Source organism: Stegodyphus dumicola, chromosome X2 (assembly GCF_044657685.1).
Source record: "Stegodyphus dumicola isolate Sdum_Otavi_A_Nest chromosome X2, ASM4465768v1".
Lineage (NCBI taxonomy): Eukaryota > Metazoa > Arthropoda > Arachnida > Araneae > Eresidae > Stegodyphus > Stegodyphus dumicola.
In genome coordinates this window covers 41,647,937-41,674,399 of record NC_140781.1, presented here as the reverse complement: position 1 = coordinate 41,674,399, position 26,463 = coordinate 41,647,937, and the positions used below count along the sequence as shown (strand labels likewise).

The 26,463-nt window shown below is 30.8% G+C and overlaps 1 protein-coding gene across 7 annotated transcripts in view; it reads left to right on the top strand.

Annotated features, from left to right (window-relative positions):
* LOC118183197 (uncharacterized) overlaps positions 1-26,463 on the top strand; it is a 509,384-nt gene that overhangs the window by 258,143 nt on the left and 224,778 nt on the right. For 6 of the 7 annotated variants that reach the window (XM_085809465.1, XM_085809466.1, XM_085809467.1 and 3 more), the window contains one exon: positions 8,037-8,181. In XM_085809465.1, coding sequence (XP_085665591.1) covers positions 8,037-8,181 — 145 coding nt within the window. Of the gene's footprint in view, positions 1-8,036; positions 8,182-12,207; positions 12,363-26,463 lie in introns of those variants that run through there. The other variant, XM_085809469.1, reaches the window with a different exon arrangement.

The following is a 26,463-nucleotide window of genomic DNA, read 5'->3' as shown; positions in this document are numbered from 1 at the left end:
ATTTTTTTGTTGAAATTATGTTATTAATAAAATTGTATTGCCACTAATTTAGATGCAGTTATTGTAAAATATTTTTAAAAATTTTTTAATTCACATTTTTCTCCCCTCTCAACTTGCATATAAAGGTAAACTGTATGGAAATTAACACTTTTGATTTTTAGTATCGAATTATAAAAATAAAAACGTTTTTCTATTTTAAAATAAATTTAAAAAACAAAACATTAATTATAGTGTGAATGTGATTTTTGATTCGGAAATTATCTTGGAATAGCTAACAAAGATTCTTTTGTTTCAGAATATATTTCAAAACAATCTTCTCTGAATATATTTCAAAACAATCTTCTCTGAACAGAAAATAAGTAATACATGATTTTAATATTAATAATGCAAAAAAACATATTTTTAGATTTTGTTAATTGTCAAGCAGATAAAATCAGATTACTTTTAAAAATTTTATTTTTATGTAACTAACGAAAATTTGCGAAAACATTTTATTTCGTATTAAATTGTTCTGAGCACATTATAATTAAAATTTTACTCAGCAATTAATTTTTTTTACCTCCAAATGACCTAATAGTATATTGCTCAAAAAGGTAAATGATTAAATGCTTTTTTCAGTATTAAGGAACATGTGTCTCGTTGCTTCAAGCTAGTGTTCGCGAAAAACCCTTTAGGGTCTGTCCTTTCCTTCTTGCCTCCAGAGTTCAGAAAACAAAAATTTTGATCTTGCCTGTGCTAAATATTATTTTTTAAAGTTATAAATGAATTCGGAATTTCTTGATCAAAACAGTGGAAATACACATAGAAAATTTAATAACTCTTCTCCTAATATGTCAAACAGAAAAATTCCAAGGGTAAAGGAAATGTACCATCTTTTGTTACGATTAAAAATTTAGAATAGCTAACTCAATAATCACCTTAAGGTAACTTAACGTTTCAAAACCTTAATTATTATATAAAAATAGAGTCGAATTTTTAGTTATCTTAGTATCTGAAGCTATTGAATTTAATATCCCTAGATTAAATCATTAGGTAATTGAAAATTATTTGAAATTCAGGAATTGTGAAGTATTGCATTACTTATAAACGTCAAACAATTGGGCGCTAATTCGTAAAATTATTGCTCAATGTATAAACGTCTCTTCGGTATGCATTTGCAGATTAAAGTAGGTTTAGTTTGAGTAATTAAAGAGCATAAAATTTCAAATTACTGAACAGTTAAAGCATTTAAGTTTCATGCTAATTTAAATTAAAAACTAAAAGTTTTAAAAAACTTTCATAAACCAATAACTAATTTAGAACTAACTGCCTCAATTCAATGAAACACCTTCCCAGAATAACATATTATTAATCCTCTAAAAAACCAGAATGATTACTTAATAATTTTTTTGCTGTCAAATTAAGCAAATTCAACGCCGTGAATAATTAAAAGAGATACAACAGCCCTTAACTAAAGATATTTAAAGTATGCTCAGCAGCTGGTATTCAGAATACGCCTTGTCAATAAATGCTTCCTTGAAGTAAACAGACACTTTCTTTAATCACATGTCACGGAACAGTTTCTTGTCTTCATTTTATTGTAGACGGAGACAAAATTCAGACAAAGCACTGGATACTTAAAACTCGGCTAATATAGTATTGCTCTTGCCTTCAAATATCCTCTAGGTTGTCTTAGTGAGACTCTAATTTTGAAACCTCAGGTTTTCTCTTCAGTTATTTTGAGCATCTTGTAGAGGCTCTTGGGTTTCTCGAAGCAGGAAACATGAGAAATAAACAATGTCCTCTGCTGAATTCGAAACCCGAACCTCTCACTTCCTAGCTGGATTTGTTAACTACTCACACTACAAGAATATGCTCTGGATGATACGTTGATACGCTATACTTATACTTATCTGGCCCTATGGATCATAATAAGCTAATTAGCGAATAAGCTGTTGTGTCACATAATAGTGACAGAGAAATTGAAGATTTTCTATGAAGAAAACTGAAAATAAATGAGTATGCACGGGGGATGCGATAATTACTTACAATATCTTCCACTTAAATAACGGCGAGTGGGGAGAGGCACGAAACCCAGTCAAACAGATTCAGGTGGTGACGAATTCAGGTGGTCTATCATATTTTAGTTTGGGCTGTACTGCTATCAGATTCCTTTCTTGTAGGCTTTTAGATAAAAAGTTATGTAAATTTATAGTACTTTATTTTTCCCTTTCCCCTGAAGAAATCATCTTTATCATTAAAAATTATGGTCTTTTTCTGATTAAAATCGGCGATTTCAGCCTATATGGAAATTTCAAAATCTTCTCAGTATCACTTGCTTTTAATCTTCTCTTCAATATTCTCGTACTCCTATACGAGTATTAAATTACTTGAAATTTGTGCTCTATTCTACAGTTTAATTTTTCCTGTTCCACTGGCATAATAACTGTTCTGTGTTTGCTTAAAACTCTCATGAGGCTTTGATAGCTTTTAAAACCACTGAATTAATTTTCGTTTACCTTTTATAATCAAAGTATGCCCATTTACATTATATGTTTAATTTACGATACTGCGAGTAATCTTTAAATTTTCATAACGTATATAATCTGCTTATGTAGATAAATCAATTCTAATAGTTTTAAAGAAAAGAAATTTATTACCGCATAACATTTTAAATATAATTTATAAACGCAGATGACAGAAAGGAACACTTTACTTAGTATTTTGTGGGTCTGGACGTAATTTGAAGATTTATATCGCAGTCCTTAGGGAGAGACTAAAAACGTACCTTCTATTCTTATAGGAAATAGATAACTGGATTTTAAACATTGAAAATGTGACTATGTTACGTAGATATGGAATTTCTTCAATAATATATGAGTAAAATGAAGTGTTCTGTAAAAATTATTTATTTGTTAAAGGGAAAATATGTATATATACTCAAGATGTTTCGGTATATATAAATTTATTCTATTCTCGATGAGATTGAAAAGGAAAAGTAATTTATTCAGTAATGAAAACTGAAATAGTAGTTATAGTAGAATAAAGAAATGATATTCATAGTAACCTAACTAAATAATAACATAAAGAAATAATAGTCGCGATAATGGTTGTTGATTTTTCTTCGGTTACAGATTATGATTCCTGCAATTTATTCCTTCGCGTTTAACGACAGTATATAATTACCTCCATAAAAACACCATAAACTCACTTGCAATGAATACCTGAGCTAACCATTATTTCAACTCGTGGACAGGTTATCATTTTATTACTATCTTTATTGCACTATATTATTTTATCACTATTAGGTAAACGAGGGTGGTGTCAATATCAGTACTTTACTCAGAATTTTGAAATAGACAGCTAGTGATTTGTAATGGATACTTGAAGTAACGATTATTTTGCAGATAGGTTATTATTTTGTTCCTGATTATTAGATATTGCTAATAAGGATGTCAACATCAATGCTTCATTCAAACTTCATTTTAACTGCCGTCTCAGATCCGTTACATCAAAATAGTTCTCAAAAGTAACATTAAAAATAGTATAAAAAGCAGTTCATATTCTCTACTTACAAAAGTGTTTTAAAAAAAATAAAAATTAAGTGAAATCCAAAATGTATCTAAATTTGGCGGAACTTTTATCTCTTAAATGTGAAATATTCATTATGTTTTAATTTCAGCTTGCAGATTGGTAAATAAATCACAAAAATATGAAGAGATTGAGAGATATATGCAAGCTAAATACGTATGGAAAATATTTCTGACCTGTTTAAAAGTAATAATAAAAAAGCCCCAAATTTTATTTTCATATAACTAGTATATTCTCGTGTAATAACAAGAAAGAAATTTTCTTTAAAATAGGCTAATCCATTTTTAAATTAGGGTTAGGGTATTTGAATATGACAAAGCTATTAGGGCTATCAGCCTAAGAGGATGAATGGCTTCATGGAGGACTCATGATTGAAACTGACTTGTGTTCACGTTACACATGGGAAAAACTACGAAAACTAACCATGCAGGCAGCCCCTACGCACGGTCTCGAACCCAAGCCAGGTCGAACTACCAGTATTCAGCGATCTCAACCACTCGGCCACTGATGGAGCATTAAATTTGTAAGGAATTTTCTCACTTCGTTCGATTTGCCCTCATAGTGTAATTGGATGCACGTCCAGCTCGCAATCGGTTGATCGGAATTCGAATTCCGGGGACGGCATAGCCCATATTCTCATCTTTGAAGCTCCAAGTGTTCTAAATAGTTTGAAAATTAATGCATCTGAATAATAAGAACTCACAGAACCTGCTTTTGTATCTTGATGAATAAAATAAGCTCTGAAACGTTCCAGTATAAGTTTTGGATCTCTACATTATGTGCTTATAATTACGAAAATGAAATGCCTTCCATTATATTTAAATGTTCCAGCAGTTTTTGGAACTCTACATTATGTGCTTATCATTATGAAAATGAACTGCCTTCCGATGTATTTAAATGTTCCAGTATTTTTTGTATCTCTACATTATGTGCTTATCATTATGAAAACGAACTGCCTTCCGATGTATTTAAATGTTCCATTATAAATTTTGGATCTCTACATTATGTGCTTATCATTATAAAATTGAATTGCCTTCCGATGTATTTAAATTTGATCTGTTTTAAATACGGTATGTATAAACAAATATTGGATATTACTGTAATGCTTTTATTTTCTCTAAAAATAATTGTACTTGTTTAGTAATCAGAAAAGTGTATACATCATGTACTTAACATTTATAAATGCAGTACAGATGTGCTATTATTCATTAACAAAGTTACTGCTTGGCATTGCTTTTATATACAAAATCAATAGAAAGCAATGTGCGAAGAAAGTGTGCACTTTCACCTATTGTTCCAAAAATAAAGTTTATGGTTTGTGAATGAAATCCACTAATTCCAAAACGAATATGGCATGTTTCAATACTTCTCTGTCAGCAGTAAATAAAATAATAAATTATATAAATAAAAGTCTCAAAACAAATAAAAAGCATATCCGCTATAAAATTAATCTGTGATGAAATTAATCTATGTTACTTCTTTTGATGAGGCAATGATTTAATTAAATAATTGCAATGAAAACCAATCTTTTTTATTGCCTTAAATGGTGAAAATCTATAAGCCTGGTTCCAAGAACCAAAGAAGAAAAGAAAGGTTTAGTGTGAGTTTTTTTTTTTTTTTTTTTTTTTTTTTTTTTTTGCTGAGTTTTCATGTAGAGGTTATTTTAAGTTAATAACAAAAGTATCCAAAACTATTGAATTCAAACTTTCTTATTCTCAAAATAATGTTTTATGTATATGATTCATATGTTTAAATAAGGAAGTCTGTCTTTTGTGGCTCTGACTTAAAATGCATGCGTCAGTCTAATTATAACCTAATGCCCTGCCTTCGATTACACTCCAAGTCACAATGAATTATCACCAGCAAGATTACAATTACTTATAGAATGAATAAATGAAAACTAAAGATTTACTTTGTTACCATGAGTCGTTTTACAAACTTTAAATTAATTGCAACACAAAACTGAAATATGGTTTGCCTACTGGAAATAAAAAAGGCTGTTCTAAGGTAGCTAACAAATTAAGTTTAATGTCTAGGTCATATATGAAAAAATAGTTTTTATCTGTAACTAATTGAAATTCCAGTGTCATTTAAAAAGTTCATGGCCATTAGCAGCAAACCTGTGGAGTTTATCAAAAGCGGAAGAATGACTGTTGAAACACATTTTAACCCTTTAACTGTCAAGTTATTTTGATGATTTGGGTACACAAATTGTCAAATTTTTTTATTGCAAAAGCCAAATGTTTAGTACAAAATAAAATATACTTAAGTAGTTAAAAATTGATATTTTGACGTACATGGGTAAAATTTTTAAAGTTTTGTAGCCACTGCATATTTTCTTTGAGGCAGCTGTCACTCAACATGGCAGTTGCAAAGTTCGCTTCTAGTGGAGCATTATTTTCTAAAAATTAAAAAAATTAACTATTTTCTAAAACATAAATAAATATAAGTGAATACCTATTAGTAGTTCAGTAATTCAGTCTTATGTGGTACAACTGGAAACACTTTTCCAAGCACAAACCAACTCCACAATCACTACACCAGAATCGTGATTCCTTCCTTATCTTTTCCCCATTTTTATCCTTTTTCGAACAACACACTTTGCACTGTCTTGTAGGCTCACGTTTCGCAGGAATAGGAGGAAAATGGGATATAAAATGTCGTTCAGTAAGACGGGCAGGGTTATCTATTGTAGGTGGTCTGCCAACATTCTTTTGTCCAGAAGCTGCATCATCATATTTATGTAAAAGCTCTTCTACAACTTGGATTCGAAATTCTAAAAATGTAATACGTTTCCCAACTACATTTTTATAGAGCAAATATGAGTTCCAGAGTACCTTGTCTAGTAAATGTAAAAGTATCTTTTTATAATATTTTATCTGGCGTTTTCGGATTGTTGGATGAAAGGATATTTCCTGATCACAGCGATCTACACCACCCATAGTTAGACCGTAATTAGAAACAATCTTCGACTTGAGTATATCTCCATTTTTTATTTTTGAGGCTAACCATGGAAGTATCATGAATACTGCTCATCAAACACACATCCTTCATCTTCGGTTGAAGAATCTAAATCATCTATATAACGTTTCAAAGAACTGGACGCTATTTTACAACAAAAAGATCCCATGCAGCTTGAACCAAATAACCTCTAACCTTTGAAATCTTCAGTAAAGTGCTGTCATCTATTGAACTGAGCGCACATTAACTTTTCCCGAGATACAGTCGGGTTTGACAAAGAGATGAAGCCGAAATAAACGTCTCCCGATATATATTCGGGTATAACAATACGATGCACTCAAAAAAAAATTAGTAATACTCGGGTAATACTCGGGTAATACCCGAGTAATACTCGGGTAATTTCGTGACATTTTCGAGCACTAGTGCTGTGCCCGAGATTATCTCGGGCATGACAGTTAAAAGGTTAATCGTACTATGAAGTAAAGCATCGGAGCTACCGAAAGCGCAAGAACCAAAAATGACTTGCTGCCAAGCTATCTTCACTGTCAGATCTTTACACGCCAAAGAATGCGATTCGATACGATGAAATTATTGTTCATTACATATAAATCCTCTTGTAAATTTCTAGTAAAAGTTCTAAAAGAGATAGTTTTATTTTCTAGTAAAAGTTTTAAAAGTTTTCTTTTCGTATTTCCTCAAAGTACCCTCAGCTTTCATCCACGAATTATTATGCCTCTGAATTGCAAAAAAGGCAGCTTTCGGGAAATCTAAAACACTAATTGGACTACGGAAAAGGACAACTAATTGGAAAAGGACAACTAAGTGCAATAAATTCTCTTTTAGTATTGGGAATCAAAATGTTGTACAGAGTGGTTAAAATAAAACTGGCTTGGAATGATCTCTTTGCAGTTTAGAGTACATTTTCACGAAACTCCGAAAACACGTTTCCGGACGAGTTTTATTTTGGCCACAGTCCAGACATAACCAGCCAGACAAAAAAATTTAACAACAAGTATTTTTATTCAGAACTTTAATAACTTTAATTAAAATGTATGAAATATGTTCTAAAATGTGTAAACATCTTTTGTACAATGCATAAAATAATTTAGTTGAAAACTAAACTATGGCAACTCTGCGCTTAAACAAGAAACGAATTATGTTTTATAATTCCTTTTTTGCCATTGGGATGGCTGAACTGATGCATCAGACAAATATTTTTGTGATAATTAAGTTTGTGATAAATAGTATAAATTAAACCTAATCCATATATATAGCAGAAATCCAATAAAAATAAGTAGTAATATAGAATAGGTTAATATGCGAAGAGCTACTTCGAGGCCTTCGGGCTGATATCTATGTTTTGTTTGCCTCGTGTGACAATACATATTATATATTCTACTTCTTCGATATATTGATTTTAAATGCAGTTTATATTTTCCTTGCCAATTATATAGTAATATGAATAAAGTAAAAACAAATTAGTGCATTTTTTATCTAAATTATAGGTTGCTGCTTCAGTAAAAAGCAAGGTACTTCAAAGGACTCATTCTCTTCAACTCAGCCCCGAGAAAAGACACGATGCGCTGAAAAGGATGCACAGTCTTTGGACAACAACTTCGCAGGATTCAGACCTTATCCCTAATGGTAAAGGTAAGAACTGTCTTTGAATTTTTATGAAAGTGTAAGTCATTAATATGGTCTTCGTAAATTTAAAGCAGCGCATAAGATAGACAATTTTGTGGCTTTTATTTTCTTTCCAAAAATAAATGTAAATTGCGAGTTTGAGATTTTTATGTATTCAAAAAGTGATCAAAAGTTACTTGTTGAAAAGTGAGGTTTTTTTATTTTATTTTAAAACGATTATTGGTAATACGCATGTTGATTACATGATTTAAAAAACCCGCCTTCGGTATATGTTACCAAATATTTAATAATTCATACCTAAAATTTTATGATGTAGGTTCTATTCCCAGGATATTTTAAAGCTGAGTAAAAATTATTTTTCTTTTATTATTCGCTTGTATTTTGCTTGAATAAATAAAGTTATTAAACTTAAGTAGTACTTATTTAATTTTTTAACTTTATCTTACTTTAACTTTTAGCATTTCTTTTAATGTATATTATATTTTTTTATTAATATCCAGTGCGTAATAAAATTTAATCAATTTTAAATCTTAAATTACTCAGAAATTGAACTACCTTGTAGAGTTCCTCACTTTGTAATTCTAAGTTAATGTTGGAAGTGAAGAATCTTAAGAACTGATAAGCGAATAATCGCTTGAGTTCGTGTGACAGGAAACAACAAAATGGAAAGGTAAAATAACCCTTTATTATTCAAACTGCGTTCTGACCAGAAGTAGTAAGTTGAAGTTAAGAATTTGACAGGAAATTAACTTTAACTGTTAATAAAATTAACATAATCCTTACAACCTAATTCATTAAATTGCAGAAAACAGTTTTGGTGTATCTGCGGTGCTTTTGTAAAACAAATGAAATTTACTAAAGCACATGTAAATCCAACTTCTTAAGAATGCTCTGTTAAAATTAATAAAATATATTTCAGCAGGGTGAATGATTTTGAGCTCTGAGATATCTCTTGCAATATCTAAAAAATTTACTGTTACGAACTTGCATTGTGACTTCTTTTAGAACTGCACAGTGGTTTTAAAAGTGTTATTTAAATAGATCATTTACATAAAACTTGGAATGATACATCAGAGTTCACATTCTGATGTGCAGTTCGTTTAGTTGGTTCTTCATATTATCAGTTAGCAGAATTCAACATTTTAAGAGATAAACGAATGGTTTCTCTTCTTTCGATATAGATTTTTGGGGGCTCAGAAAGTTGTTTGCATCGCTTTGATTGAAAATTTATGCATAAGATTCAAATAAATTTAGTTTAGTTTCGAAGAGTTATTTTAATTAATGTAGCAGTATATCTCCTTGATTATACTGCATAATTAACAATCTAATACATCAAACTTAGATTATTTTTTAACTTAACATTATGTAGGTATAAGACTACATTATTCATGAAAATGTAGAAAAAACTTATTTCTGTACCATACATTTTATTTTAAAATAATTGCTGTCAACGCAGAAAAGTTGATGAGTCAGAAAAAAATCTCCTTTTCGACTTTTGAAATAATATGAACATTTTGAAAATATATGTTAACAAGAAACAAAATGGCAACAAAATATTCAAGTTCGCTTTGAACTCCTGTAGCTTTGATTCTACGAATGCCGATTAGTTGAATTTCGATAATTTGAATTTTAAATGCATATCGAATTGAATAACAATTTGAATCTTGATAACTAAACTGGTTTACTTAAATAGTTCATCAATTTAAATAATTTAATTACTCAAATTCTTGATTCTCAATTAATAAATAAAAGGTTTCTCCCTTTACAATAAATTCAAAAAATTTAATTTTAGTTACATCGAACATTAATATTAAATACATTTTGCTCAATAGAACGTATGCTAAATATTAATGCTACTTTTTATTAATGCGTTGAATTTCTAATCCGGTAAGTCCGATTTCTTTCGGGTGACATTAAAGTTATTTTTAACACTTTTTGTTCTTGATAAGTGAATTATTATCCCCAAATCGTTGAGGCCCTGCCCCGTATCGCATTTGCGAGATCTTTAATTACAAAGTAATCTACTAATTCATTAAGTTGTGGGTCACTTGGCAGCCCCATATAAAACCGCACACTTGTTTTTGTCAGTGTTTAAAATTGAGCTTATGTATTTTACAAATACAACCTATATTTTACAAATACAACCTATATTTTACAAATACAACCTATATTTTACAATTACAACCTATATTTATATTTTACAAATACAGCCTATATTCATATTTCAAGGAACCTGAGTTGTTTTTCCTGTTATATCTTGATTCTATGCTCTGAAACATTTAATATAATATTTCCTTCAAGAAACTACTAAAACAATTTTGAAATAGTGTGTTTTGTGACGCTGTTTACGTATAAGATTTTAATGAAATATTACTGTTTTTTTAAAGAAAAAACATATTAATCAGATGAAAGAAAACATTTTATTAAACTCTTATTGCCTTTTTCAGTATAACATACGTCCTATAGTTGTGCCACTTTCTGCGGAGCTACTTTCACCGTTTGTTGCAATAATGTAATAACAGAAAGAATTACTTGTTACACTACAATCATCAAAATTTGTAATAATTAATTTCTCTATTTTTATTATTTTTCGATATTTTGAGACAAAATCGTTATTATGGTGAATGTACGCAATAATTTCCCATCTGGTTCCATAAAATGTAGTTACACATAATATTTGAAAGTTAAGTATATAACCAACACTAAAAATTGAAAAAGGATTTTGTGCGTCTGTAAATATCTTTCAGCTATCGATGTATGTGACAGATGAAAGACAGAGAAACTTTAAAAGAAGTTCTTTTAAAGTTTAAATGATTTAAATATTCTATACTGATTTGCAGGTTTTTATCTGGTTTATACTATTTATTGTTTCCGATGCATTAATTAACCTAGATATCTAGTCTACTGTTTTCTACAAGGTTTCGTAGCGAAAATATATTTACCTGTACAGCCAGCGATAAGCATTTCAATTCTTTAGTATTAATATGTGAAAAGAAGAGAGGAAACAAGTGGAACTAAAAACTAAAACAAAACTAGTATAACTAATTACTAGTATAGCTAATTATAAAATTTTAGATTAGACTTTACAGATTGCTTTGTAAAATCCGCTTTTCTTGGTATAATATACAAGTTATAAACTGGCCAACATTTTCCTTTATTAAAAATGTTGACTATGAATAAGAATAAATATATTAATTATGTCTTTTAATTATGAACTTGATATCTTTGTTTATATGACTGCCCTTTGCAATTTGGGGTTGAAATTTTTAACTTTGATCAAAGTTTTTATAGTTAAAAGTACACTTTTTCATTAAATTATTTTTAATTATATTAGATAGAAGACAGAAAAAAAAAACGTTTTGGGGGATAACAAAATAATTATCATTACTCCTAAATTGCTCGGAGTCTTTGCATTCAAGTTACGATGAGATAAAATGCTAAATAAATACTTGAATATATTATACTCTAAAAGAAACCTGAGACAGAAAGTTGTTTCCCCTTTCTTAAAAAAAAACCACTTTAGATTCTTTCATTTCTTTAAGCTGGTGGTTCATTTAAACTCGATGTTTAGCCAGAAGCCACAAGAAAGTCTACGTAAAATAAGCGTTTATATCGCAAAGAATAGCCTCTACAGATTCTGGAAGTTGCAAAGTAAGAGAAATATTTATTGAGTTAAACCTAACTTTTAGGAAGAAGCCACACAAAAACTGTGTACAACAGTTTATTTCACAACGAATAACTATTATAAATTTGTAAGTTCACCAGCTGCAAAATGAGAAAAATATTTGTAGCTTCGAAAGTTTTAACTTAAACCCATGTGGCAACAGTTCCTGCGCTACAAAAAAAAAGTTATTAAAACAGTCGCATTTATACTGATTCCGAAAATATGGTCGATATTAAATAAAGCTTAAACTAACGACTTCCATAAATAACGATTTCAACTAGTAAGAAAGACGTGCCATTGAAAGATCTTTAGAAAGAACGCGTGTGGCACGATGTCATGATGATGTATTCCTTCTTTTGACGTCATTCGGTGCTAGTGGTGTTTCAGCAGTGGACGTGGAAAAAATAGTGTCCGCGGTTTTTAGAGTCCGCTCTTCCATTTTCATCTCTAGATTATTTGTATTCTTTGGCTCGTATGTGTTGTTATTCTAATTAGGAAAAGTAGCTTTTATATTAATTATCAGGTAGGTGTATAAAGGATTCAATACTTGTCTTTCCTATATTATAAATCGTAGAAGCTTTTTAATCATATTTTCTACTGTGCTTGTGTTTGTAATTCAGTCATTTTTCTTCCGCCGCATAGTTTGGGGGCAACGTTAATTTATACTAAAGTTATTGATAAAAATAATAGTTCTTTTTATCATTATGATAAATAATGAACTGAATATTTGCGTTTTTGTAATAATAACATGTAATGCATGCGCAGATTTCTTTATTTTTATTTCAAAATGACTAGCTACGTTAAGATCGAGTTGTCCATAATAAAACATGTTCAGTTTAAAATTTTGTTTCTGAGTTCACAAAATGTTTCCTTTTTAATAAACATCGAAAAAAAATTTTAAATGTCTCATTTTTAACAAACACAGACAAAAAAAAAGGTTGCAGCATATTTGAAATAGAAACCTTTTAAATAAATAATAAATTTCATATTGTAGTTAAACAGAAATTTTTAAATGATACTCCCTGTTTAACAATAATTTAATTATATCTGCATTAAATGAGATTATTGGGAAATTATGCAGATAACTTCCGGAAGAAACGATTCGCTGAAGTTGATGATGAATATAGCTGGGAGTCAAAAGAATTCAAAAGATAATGAATCTTTAAGAGTTTTAGCAAATTTTTCCATTTTAGTTTAACATCAAGACTTTGGTAATTTTTATTACCAAAATTATTCTGTATGTTGCGTTACTCTTTAATCAAAAATCGATTGGTATTTTAAAACTACTGTCGGAAATTTCCGTAAGCAAATCTCACACAGAAATTAATTCCCAGCTTAGAACAATTGATGCAAAACTGTAAAAAAACTTCTCACATGCAAACAACGTTTATTGCTAATTATTGTTTTATGATTCTCATGTATGAAAACATCAATTGCTGAAAGCTTCAATCTGTGCACATTTAAAGCAAGAAACGTCTTTATTAAACGCAGACTTCGGTAAAATGCGCCGAATAGTGTTTTGATTAAAACAAAAGAAAGAATTCTGCTAGAACATTTAAAAAAGTGACTATTTTTATCACGGCTTGCGATTTCCATTGACTTCGTTGAATAATTCTTTGGAGAAATTCTTTTGATAGCTTATTTATTATATTAGTTATGGATTATATCGGCGTTAATTGGTGGGAGAATTTCGAAGGAAAAGGTATTAAATTTAGGATATTAAATTCGTATTCTGAAGCTATATTGCACCAATAATTTGCCTCTTAGACTTACATTTTTTAAGCAAATTTAAAAGCTGTTGCAAAATTATATTTATACTCCCATAAAAATGTCATTAAATTGCCCCTCAAGTTACTTGATATGTATTTACAATAACTGTACATGGATATAATATTTAGTAAACTGAGAAATTTCACAGCTGTCGGCGTAATTCTCATTTCAAAATAATATTCATTATCCAGCATCCAGGGTACGAAATAGTGAAAGTTTTCATAAAAGAAAAGGAAAGGAGAGAAAATTTTATGTTATGGTGTGGCTGCTAGTCGAGTATTTCTCTACTTCATTTTCTAGCTTATCGTGATGAAATACAAATCTAGTTAATAAAAATGATCTTAAAAACCTTTTTAAACCAATAGCTTAAATTTAACATAGCCTCGCTTTAACTTGTTTCACAAAATCGGAAGATAACTTAATATTGCCTCTCGCATCCAGTCTATACAAGATTCACATTCTTATTTGCAATAACAACAGATCAAGCTTATTGTCTTCTGTTCAGCTGTTAATTTAGTTCTACCTACTAAAGCAGCTTGACCTTAAATCTAAACTTGCACCTGTAATCAACTTCAGAGTGGGTTAACTTGCAACAGCGGTTCTCGATGAACGTACCTCAAAACTAGTCTATAGCTGTGCCACGAGAAAAATTAAAATATAATTGTGAGGGAAAGAGGAAATATAAAATGGCAGGTCATGAAACATAAAGTGTATCAAACGTAGTATACCACAAGCCCTCCAAAAAATTGTGAAACATCGAGATTAAAAGCTGATTAGCATTAGCAATTACACAAAAGGATTGTTCTCTACATTACTTTCAAGATGTTTAGAATTATAAATGAAACATAATTTTTTGATTAATTATGAATTTTATTTGTTTTTATTAGAACGAATTATACAGTATTATAAATTATTAACTATTATAAATTACCTTACATGCACACATAATTTATTTTAGTATTTATTAAATAATTATCGGAATTAATAAGGAAAAATCTTTCAGAATTTTAATAGAAGAGCCTTTATTTTAGAAAATTTTAAACATGTAAACTTTTAACGAATACTAGATTTTTAACGAATACAATATACAAAATTTATAAAATATTGCAACCGATAGTATGGAATATGAAAATCCCTTTTTCATTATAAAAACTGAATTCCAAACTCTGAATCTCATTAGCTGTGATTTCCGATGTATCATTAGCTGATGTACTCATTTGTCGATGCAACATTCATCGATGGTGTCTCATCAGCCAATGTACCATTCATCGAGTCCTTGACTGATGTCATATTTACAGCATTAACGATACTTAAAGTAGTTTTGTTAATAAAATTGTAACTACGAAGGGAAAAATTGTTACTTCAGATAAAAATTCAAGAAGATCTGATGAAATTTATTGATCTAACTCACGGTTAAACTCTTAATTAATGATGATTAATGATGATTAAAAGAATATTTTATTGGGGACACCATATAATTACGAAACTATGAAAACTGCTAAGTAATTCAGGAGTAATAAAAATTTATATGACAATAATGAGGTCATCGTTTTCTTTTGATGCGTATTACCTCGCAAAAATTTCATTGGTAAACATCGTTTCTACAGAATTGCTAATTTAAAATTTATGAGCAATTATTATTATCATTAATTTATGCCATTTGATTTTCTTTAATATCGCATTATATGTAATAAATACCTTCCCTTTCCCAAGTGTGGCTTTAAGATACAATGTATCACATTTTTAACTGTACAGGGAATGGTTTCATTTTTAGATTTTTTTCAATCACCTAGCACGCTGGAATGTCTCTACTATTTGTGACAAAAATTAAATTCAGTTTTCAGTTCTTAAATTAGGAAATTAAAATTTTTAATGCGTAAACGAATCGTAATAGTCCTTAAGTACTGCCTGGTATGAAATTTAAATAAATTCAGTATAAAATATTAATATTTATAAATTTCTATCGAAAGCATAGCTAAGCTTAACTTTTTAACTTGTGTAAATTATTAGGCGAATCTTAGCACCACTTAAAAGTATTAAAAATTAAACCGTGCAGAACAATGAATAATAATTATTCAGACTTATAACTAAACTAAAGCATTCAATAGAACTAATCTGCTTTATAGGTTTACAAAACTACCACAAATATTCATTCTTTCACACGGAAAAGTAACTAAAACTAAATTAAAATTACGGAATTAAGCTCGTAAACTGCAAAACGTAACTAAGCTGGAAGGGCTTCCAAAATTAAGACTTATCACCAAAATCTAAAATCAGCTTGGCAATCGAGCTCTAAAAAGAACGTAATCCTATTCTCCAAATATCTAGATCCCGTTACTAAGTACTCATACTCAGGTGATCGAGCTGTGGTAAACAACAAGAGCCAGCTCTCAGTATTTTACGCATCCCCGTCTTGTTTAAGTATTCTTCTGAATAATTTACATCTTCTGAAAGGGCTCAGTGGAAGCAAGAAAACTGAAAGAAAAGCCATAGACTGGTTATTTAACTCCGAATTCCATACTTTAATTCCTAAAATTAAGTTAGGCGCTTAATATAATTAAACTAAAACTTTTCAGTTGGATTCCATATATCAGCAGCTAAAATTAAATCAGATGCTTAATATGTTCAGGTCAGAATATTATTTTATTTTGAGGTATAACTATGTTGGCAATCGAGGACTGCAATAGAAAAACATTAATGAAATAACTTTCGTTGAAATAATTTCTGTGGCAAAGCATATTGTTCTGCTATAATTATCTAATGTGACAAAACAGTATTAAATCCATAAATTTTTTTACTCTAGTACGTGGTGAAATAGCATCTACCTCATTTGTACTTTATTTATTCAAGGCGTCTAGGTATGTGTATCGTTGAATTTTTCTACCATAATAGCCATTATAGAATTATTCTACCCTACTAGCCTTAAAATGTAAATACTGTAATTATTTTAAGTAAATAACGATACTTTTTCAGAGCTATACACTACATCATTTTCTCAAAGGTTTCTCATTTCCAATGATTGTGATATTTTAACTTATTTGAAGGCATTAATATTCTAGTTAAGGAAATGTACATTAAGCCTTGTTTTATTGAATCCATTTGTCACGTAATATGTATTGAGTTCTCTAATGCTGAACAAATGAAAGGCGTGTAATGGGTCAAATTAGGGCTAAATGAGTTTTTCTCTAACAATAACTTATCGTAATAGTCAGTTTTCTCAATTATGAGTTTTATTTATGTATTTACTAAAATAATATGCCATCAAACCTGCACCACTGAAAGTTAATTAAAAGACCAATATTTTGGTTATATATAGTTAAACGTTTGGTTCAGTATAGTTAGAAAACTAGTGTTTGATTGCTTAATAATTTTGCTCTCGTAAAATATGGGTCTGGGGTACATATTAGAAAAAAAACTGCTATGTTATTTTATTTGTAAGGCTGGAATTTATAAACTGATAGTAAGCTGAAGAACTGCTTTTTGGTAAGATTTAAGTGTTGAAAATTCTTTATTTAGAGTGTATTTACTTGATATGAAAAGAAAATGTTTTCCATTATAAAATTGTTCGCCTGAAGCGTAATAATTCTAATAGCATTAACTTGGAACCACATGGAAAAGAATTACGTAAAAAGAATTTAAAGAGATCAGTATTTACTCTCCATAATATGCACTTCGGTAGACATATATAAATTTCTACCAAGTAATAATTCACAGCTAGAATCAAATTTTGAACAGGCTGATGGTTAATCTAAATAACATGCAGGAATAAATTTCGCTTCAGTAATATTTTCTGATGAAAGAAGGAATATTTATGTGCTAACAACACGATGAGGTGAAATATGGCAGCTGTCTTGCCATATTGCATTTTGAGAAGAAAAAGGAAACTTCCGGAAACATACTTCCCCGAAATTAGAATATAAATTTCAGATTAATACTATTTCAAAGCTAAAAAAAATCTGAGTAGTAGCAACTTGACGAGCGGTGAAATAAATTTTCGTCTTACAATGAACATTAAATTTCAAAAAACTGCATTTCAATTTTCAAGAAGGAAATATAATCTCAAGGAATTTATAAAATAACATTTTACATTTCAAGAATGAAATAACACTGAAATTAAACTTAAAAAATTAAGATAAAATTTAAAGAATTCAATCGGATTCTTAATATTCAAAGAAATTTTTAAAAAATTCATTCATCTGACCTTTTGAAATGAATTTAGTAATAAATGCAAAATGTATTGCCTTATTGCGCTATAGTTAATAAAATGTTATTATGTTGGAGGTACTAAAGCAAAAAGAATCATCGTAAGTTGAATTTGTAATGGCAAAGAAAGATGATGGTAGGCGATGTTTTCGTCGAGGAACTTGTAAGGGAAACTCTCTAGTATTCACATTATACATGGGGGAAATAATAAAACGTCTATACGATTAGACTGTTAGTCTTTTACCACTATTTTGATCGGTGGAGGTAATTGATAGGCAATGTTGCAATTGCAGTGTCTTTCAAGGCATAAACTCTCGAACGTTACGGAAATGTTTTCAGTGTTTCCAGACAGAATCAGTCTCGACTACACCATTTTCTGTGCCGTAGACAATCAGTCATCAAAACGTATTCTTTTCTAAGAGGAAATAAATAAGACAGAATTTGAAGTCCGTGAGGAATACCATAGCTGCGTTAGTTAATTAAAGCAAAGCGTTTGATTACTGTCTTTCTAAAAAGAAAGATGCTTCCGTGAAAATCTTTCTGAGTGAAAAATGGCTAATGGCTCGTATCTTCACTCAACGCTCGGAAAACTATGAAATTCCCATGCAGGCAGTCCATCAGTGCTGGGCAAAATTTAGTTTCAGTGTTTGGCGGCTTTCTTTATTTTCTTTATTTTTTTTTCTTTATTTTTTTATATTTACTTTAAAAAGCGTATAGTTTGAAAGTCTACCTTTACGTGTATTTCTTTAATAAAGACAATCTTCCATTCAAAAGCTATTTAGTCTGTAGTGGCTTTCAAATACGTTGTAAATGATTTCCTGTTAATATTCTATTTAGCCACCACTTTTAAAGGAAAAAGTCTGCTCTTTTAATTATTGCAAGTTTTGAAACTAAACAATTTTTTTCATTCTTTATCAAAAGCAAATATTAAATTTGTTACCTTCTTCAAAACTATACCAGACGGCAAAAGAAAAATTTACTTTGAATTATAGAAAATCTAGACCAAAATAAAATATTTGTTAAGAATCTGCAAGTTCAAGTTCAGTAACATAAACTAAAATCAGGTTTTAGCACTCAGCATTCTAAATGATATAACCGCTTCCAAATGACATCTTCATGTTTTGCAAGAAAATTACATATGCACATTATGGTTAAATAAAATACTATATTCCAAATCAGAAAACCCAGTAATTACTTTTACTTTTATATCATTTGCTAATAAGTTGCTTTAACCGTAGAGTAAAATTTATGAACCATTTAGACCATTTGGAATGTCTGTATGTAGCAAAACGTATGTAATTATCTCAAAAAGACGTCAGATACTGTAAAAGACGTCAGATACTGTAAAAGACGTCAGATACAGGGAAAACGGATATATTGCAAAAATAACTTTATTTACAAAGCATTATGTGTGGGATTGCAGTTTCTTTGTAAACACATGGATAGCTGTCTGTCCCATTCATGGTAAACTACTATTAACACATATGCTGTTATGCACATAATTATATTTATGATATGCTCATTTAAATTACCGTGTTATGTATCTCTGTCTGGTATATCATGGCCTTTAAGATTTCTCACAAATAAAAATCAAATGGGTTGAGAACTGGAAATTCGGAAGTCGCTCATCTTTTAATGTTATTGAGTGTTAATTTTTCCATATATAGAGACATTATAATGCCAAGTATTTAAATGCTGTGTATTTAAATTAACATAATTGTAAAGACTAGTTCTTGCTTTTCATCGCATTTTTCTGTCAGCCACTAAACAAATCATGTGCCTTTAATACGTGTTAGTTTTTTGCGTACAGGTTTTCAGAAACTTACTTTTTATATCTCTTCTTCGTATTATTCATCAGATATATATCGCAGCGATATATCAAAATCACATATCTTTACATAGGTATTAATTTTTGCGCAGAGGGTTTTAACAAACTGGATTTTATATTCCTGCTTCGTATTATTCACCAGTTGCAAGTTAGTGACATGTGAATCACTTTTACATAATATATGTTGCTTTCTTACAGAGGTCTTTAACAAATTTACTTTCTACATTCTATTCACTTTCCTTCGAGATCTTAAAAAATGAATTGAATGTAAGTGTTACGGTCGGAAAATACATATCTATTAATATACCTGTACAATAATTTTGCATAACTTCCTTAAAACCTTCAAATTTTATTTCATGATTATACATGTATTAGTCACTTTAATTAAAATCAGTTATTAAATTATTACATTATTTAATTTGTGCTAAGAAATACTCTTCTGAAATTAATTACATACTGAATGGAAATTTTCAACCTAAGGACATTTTAGCGTTTCACGTACTTACGTTGTTTATGACTAATTTCTAAATGATATTTAAAAGATAAATATTTTAAATATTTTAGAAAAGATTACCTTCATAAAAGTTATAGGTTAGGTTAGGTTATTTAAATACGGCGAAGCCTCGAGGGCTATCTGCCTAAGAGGAGGGATGCCTTCGTGGAGGACTTTCTAAGGAAAACTGTTTCGTATACACGTTACACATGAGGAAAACCACGAAAACACTCATGCAGCCAGCCCGTTAGCGGGATTCGAACCTCGGACAGAACTACGAGTGTTCAGCGACTTTACCGCTCGGCCGCTGGTGGGCCCATAAAAGTTATAAGGATTACTGAATTCTGAATGATATGTTATAAAATATTGTGTATGTATATTTTATATATATTATATTGTAGAGACATTAGGATTTTTGGGAGCAGGCAAGATGAAAAATTGCAAACGCCTTCGCCGGGAATCGAACCACAGACCTCTGGAATACCGGCCCAGCGTGCAGAACCACTGCACCACGAAGGCACGCTAGGAAAGCGGGAGAAATACCTTATAAACTCGCCCTTTTAAAGGACGACTGAGGATTTTAGGGGATCCAATCGCCAAATCCTGGGTGTGGAGAGTCATCATCCACAACAATTTTAGTTCGGGCGCCACTGTAGAGACATTAGGATTTTTGGGAACAGGCAAGATGAAAAATAGGAAACGCCTTCGCCGGAAATCGAACCACGGATCTCTGGAATACCGGCCCAGCATGCAAAACCACTACACCACGAAAGTACGCTAGGAAGGCGGGAGAAATATCTTATAATATAATGGATAATATATTACGCTATAAAACAGTGAATAATATGAAGATATTGGTCGGTATTTCCACATCTCTAATTATGGATACCATTTTATATAATTTTAATCATTAATAAAAGTGAAAATATTGTCACAACTTGAATAACTTTTAAAAGATAATTATTAAACATCAACCAATTACAGTTAAATACTGAGACTATACTTAAATTAAAACTAAGATTAATTTGAAAAGTGAGAAAAGTAACAAATAATGAAAAGTAATGTTTTTACAAAATTATATTAATGTCTAATTATTGAGGAATTTCTGAAGTTCTGTAGGATCAGAGAACTTATTCAAAACCGAAGATTAAGAATATGCGTGGAAAGCATTCAAACTAAAATGAGCCTTCAGAATGACGATAAAAAATAAAAGCTGAATGAAGATATAATTAAGAAGACAAGTCGTAATTTATTTTACCGTATGTCAATATTCGCTGTCACGGAAACCACAAGTATGAATCCCCCCCCAGCATATCATTAGTCCTTTATCTTTAGCGTGGATAAATGTTGACGGAGTTATAAAGAAAGCTAACAAGATAATTACGGAAGTCCAAGCTTTATTGCGCGAATTTATTAAAGATTTTCGTGCAACAAGTATTGAGTTACACTGAAAAGAACAGATAATTATACTTTTAAAAATGCTGAATATCTCCTACGCTACATAGTTTCAACTTACCATATTTTCCTAGTTGAAAAGGATAACATGAGTCTTTTATAAAACTTGCTGGACGTCGAAAGTAAGGAAGCCTGGTTGTAAACCAAAACTAAAAGTAGATTTTTAAGTATCTAACGAGTTGTTTACAATTTTACGAAGTCTGTTCAAGGGAATTAATAATAAGAGACAAAAATGAAATAAATTTTTTCTTGTTTTAGAGGAAATGTTTTCCTTGCGTTAATTATAACGAATTTTTAGTTAAACAAATCCAATATCTTTCTTAGAGTTGTAACCTAAAGTGAAAACTAGCATAAATCAGTTATTAAACTATTACGGTATTTAATTTGTGCTATTTAATTAAATTATTACGGTATTAGTTGTGCTATTTAATTAAATTATTACAGTATTTAATTTGCCCTTGAATAATTTTTTTAATTGAATGAATTCTATGCACATTTTTGCAAGCTTAATCTAGCATATGAATTTTTGAATAATTTTTAAGCTGTATAAAGTCTATGCATACTTTTATGCAAATACTATGTCTAACCATTTTTACTAATTAAGAAAAGCCACGACAGTAGACAAGGATTTTCCTTAGTTTGGTTTGGCTTAGTTTATTATGGCAAAGCACACTATGGCTACCTTCCTAAGGGTAGAGATGCCTTTGTGGAAAACTTTCTAAGGCAATCTGGCTCGTATGCATGTTACACATGGGGAAAACCGCGAAAACGCTCATGCAGCCATCCCGTTTGCCTGGAATCGAACTCAGGTCCGAACTACTAGTGTTCAGCACTGGTGGGAGGACTTTTCTTAGCAAAAGTGCTTTCAGCGATTCAAACACCATTGCTTTCTTTAATTGCAGAAGATCCAAATTTTTCTTTCATTTAGTTAATACAAGTTTACAATTCAGAAGTCAAACAACAAAAATCAGCGTTAATTCACAAAATTTTCACAGGACTAGTTTCGATGGTTCGGTAAAACCATCGAAACTAGTCCTGTGAAAATTTTGTGAATTAACGCTGATTTTTGTTGTTTGACTTCTGAATCAGTATTTATTCGGCGTGTTATTGTGTCTTAAACAAGTTTACAATTTGTCACCCATACATGAGGTCATCAGCAGAGCTTATTCTTATCACCTTATCTTATTTTATCACCAGCTTCTCATTCGTCATTTGTACTTCTACAGCTGAAAAGGAAGGCCCTATATTTAAATGTTCGAAACTAGTCCTAAAAATTTATGAATATTATGATTATTTTTGTTGCTTTAATTCTTCTAATAAAGCGATAGTGTTTAAATCGCTGCTGAAACACAGAGAGGCCAACAGCTCTTCCTGCCGAAATTACACTTGGCTGGGATAGTTCTACTGTATACTCTACTTTAATTTTCAAATCCTAGAACTGTAAATGCCCGAGCGGTGAAAGCGCTGAACTCTGGTAGTTCCGACCTGGGTTCGATTTCAGGCGAACGGGCTGACTGCATGGGTTTTTCGTGGTCCTCGCCATGTGTAACGTGTATACGACCCAGTTTCCCTTAGGAAATCCTAAACGAAGGCATCCCTACCCTTAGGCTGATAGCTCTAGTGGGTTTTGCCATTATCAACTAAACCTAGAATCATAAAAACAGACAAACGACTGATCGTCCCTTCGTACCTTCTAAGTACAATAATGCAAACTCAGGTGAAGACTTAAAAATGAACCTGTTTATAAGCACGTCAGCCTGAAGAATAACGCAAATATGGAATAACTTAAAAGGCCGCTACTTTCAGAAAACATAGAACTATTCCTTTCAAATTAAAATATTAAATAAAGTAACGAGCGCCTAACTAAGCCTTTTTCGAGGCTAAATTTATATGCAAATGCTGTTAGCTAAGCTAAAGCCGACTAATCAGGTCAGTATTAATAAAGTCAAGGATAGCTTTCAAGAGCTTTTTCATAAACTTAAAACCTTTATGCTTATATTCATTAACTAATTTGCATTCTGATTGAAATGGATGTTAGTACAAGTGATATTATAGGCCAAATAATAAGATAACTGGTTTTATTAGCATAAAACCTAACAAATGTTTTCTTTAAAAAAAAAAGAAACGGTGCAAATGTGCGCATGGTAGCTATGATGTTGAAGTTAAGTTCAAAGCGAATTCGCTCGGATCGTAATCACTCAAATATAAATTATAAGAAGCTTCGAAAGCGTGTCTACGTGTATGATCCTGGATTTGAGTCTGAGTAGAAGCCACAAATTGTTTAGTTATTCTAATGAACTTTAGCTAATTCTGAAAAGTCATTATACTGTAAAACACAAAAGTAAAATTTGCATCTTCTGCGAAACATCTCATTTCATTACTATACAAGTTTTATTGCTAATAACTTTGGCTGTTTAAGTGAAAGAGTGGTTAAATCTAATTTTCCTTTGCTATAATTAGTATATCTTTCAAATAAAATTTATTGCTAATTCAAGTGGTTAGACATTCAATCTGCTGCTCAATTCGCTTACATTACGAAGGTGATCTTACTGTTTAACTGTTACGATAAATTGGTATAGTTGTGAGAAACTCTAAAAGCTATCATTTTAAGATCTTTCTGGTTCTCTTACAGTTTCATTGCTTTGAAAATTCAAATGGAGGAACCTAAGCAATTCTGTCGCAAATTATGTTAAGGACGTGATTCTGAATCTAATGCGAAATACACTGTACTCGGTGTATTTTGAAGGTAGTCATACTAGAAACATGTCGGCGTATACATGTTTAGTTGTAATATATTAGTCGTAAATATAAATCTTAAAGGCTTTCAGGTCCTATGATGTCCTTCCTTCGAGTTCTTTTAGATCGTAGTTCGTAGGATATATTTCAACAAATACATACAAAAACATAAAGTTTGGTATAGTCGTCTCAGTATGGAAAACAAATGTCCATATAAAAATGTTTCGCACAAGTGAATTAAAGTAATTAAAGCACAAGAGTAAAAATACGTTCTTGTGTAGAGTCATTAGTTTTTTTTAAGCAGGAGACGTAAAAAATGCGCAGTGCTCTCACCGAGACTCGAACCCTGGACCTTTCAAATACGCGTTGAGTATGCTTCCATTTACAGCACGAAAGCATGCGGAAAGAAGAGAGAAAATACACTATACGTGTGATATCACTCTAGCATCCTATTTAGTTTTATTAATAGTTATTTTAATTTTTAAACCTTTCCTAGATTCTCTTATTTCCCCTTCCATTTCCTCGCCAGGATTCAATGAAGAAGGTGAACGAAAGAGAGTATTTAGACGTTGTTAATGAAACGGTTTGACGGAGCGTAATTTCGCTAGTAAAGCGCATGTTTGCTATTTTGTTATACGGTTTTAAATCTTTGTTGTAGCTATGCGTTATGGTGGTCTAGTAAGTGTATCGCCAGTGTAGGTTTTTGAGTCAGCCTTTTAGATTAAATTCGATTGTGTAGGCTAGTACTACATCTCTACCTTTAAATTTAGTGTTAACTTAATTTTTAAGTTCTCACTGCAAATGGCCCACCAGCGGCCGAGCGGTAAAGTCGCTGAACACTGGGAGTTCGGTCCGAGGTTCGAATCCCGCGAACGGGCTGGCTGCATGGGTGTTTTCGGAGGTTTCCCCCATGTGTAACGTGTATACGAGCCAGTTTCCCTTAGAAAGTCCTCCACGAAGGCATCCCTCCCCTTAGGCAGATAGCCCTAGTGTGCTTTGCCATAATTAAATACACCACACACCACATCTCACTGCAAATGGTCGGTGTTTTGTTTAAGCAGGTAAGTCCGTGCCTTCTGTTGTGCAGTTTGTGATAAATAAAAGGATCTTTTACACCCTTTCCCTGTTATGTTTATTTTCACGCTTGTGTGAAAACTCGCAAGGGCTAACACTCAAGAAGATCCAGTTACCATTTCATGATTTGAAAAGATACTAAATCTCACATCACAGCTACTAAACTTTTGTTAACTAAAAGCTTTGGGGCTGTATATAGATATTTTTCAAAACAGCTACGTTTTCGAAGACAGATATTTTTCAAGATGGATATGCTAGTAAGTTTTCGAATACAAATCGTACAAATGTCAAGCAAACCACTTATAGAAATGCTAAAATTCGCAAATTTTTATGTAATATAACTCAGTTATACCTCTCCTAACTGACCTTCTTCCGGCGGATACAAAATAATGACAGATGCAAAAACATTATGAAATGTCATAAAGTCTCTAGAGGAAAATTAAGCGAAAAAGGATTTTGTTCTTTGTATTAAAATTTTAATATTAGAAAATTATATTCCATGTCTTAAATGTGTATTAGTAACTGTAGTAGATATACTAGCTTCTCTAAACATCATTACAAGGAGGCTCACTGCTATACATCCCAAAGAAGATAGCAAGCTATATTTTGGAGAAATACAGTTATTGAAGTTTTTTAAGATGGCAAGCTATTGCAACCCTCCGATTAGAGACAGAGACCTTTGCCGAATATTTGTATATGTGACAAATCTTAGCTATTCAATGATTCTTTTTCATATGGGTGTGACACTGAAAGGGATGAATCTTACATCAAAGATTTCTACTGAGAGGTGTTGATGGGAAAGAGAAAGGTTTCTAAATTCTTAGGCAGCCTGTTTCAAAATTTGATAACTTGATTGTTGTATTGTTTGTTTGTTCATTCTGTAACATATTGGTAATGAATATGAGTTATTAGTGAATGAATGTATATTCAAGTATTGCTGAGAGAAATTCAGAAATGTTAGAAATAAATGCTAATTAAAATTTGAAGAAGGAAGAGAGGGGGAAAATTCATAACATTCTCTGCAAAACCAAACTTATTGTAGATGACATGGAATTTTTAATTAAG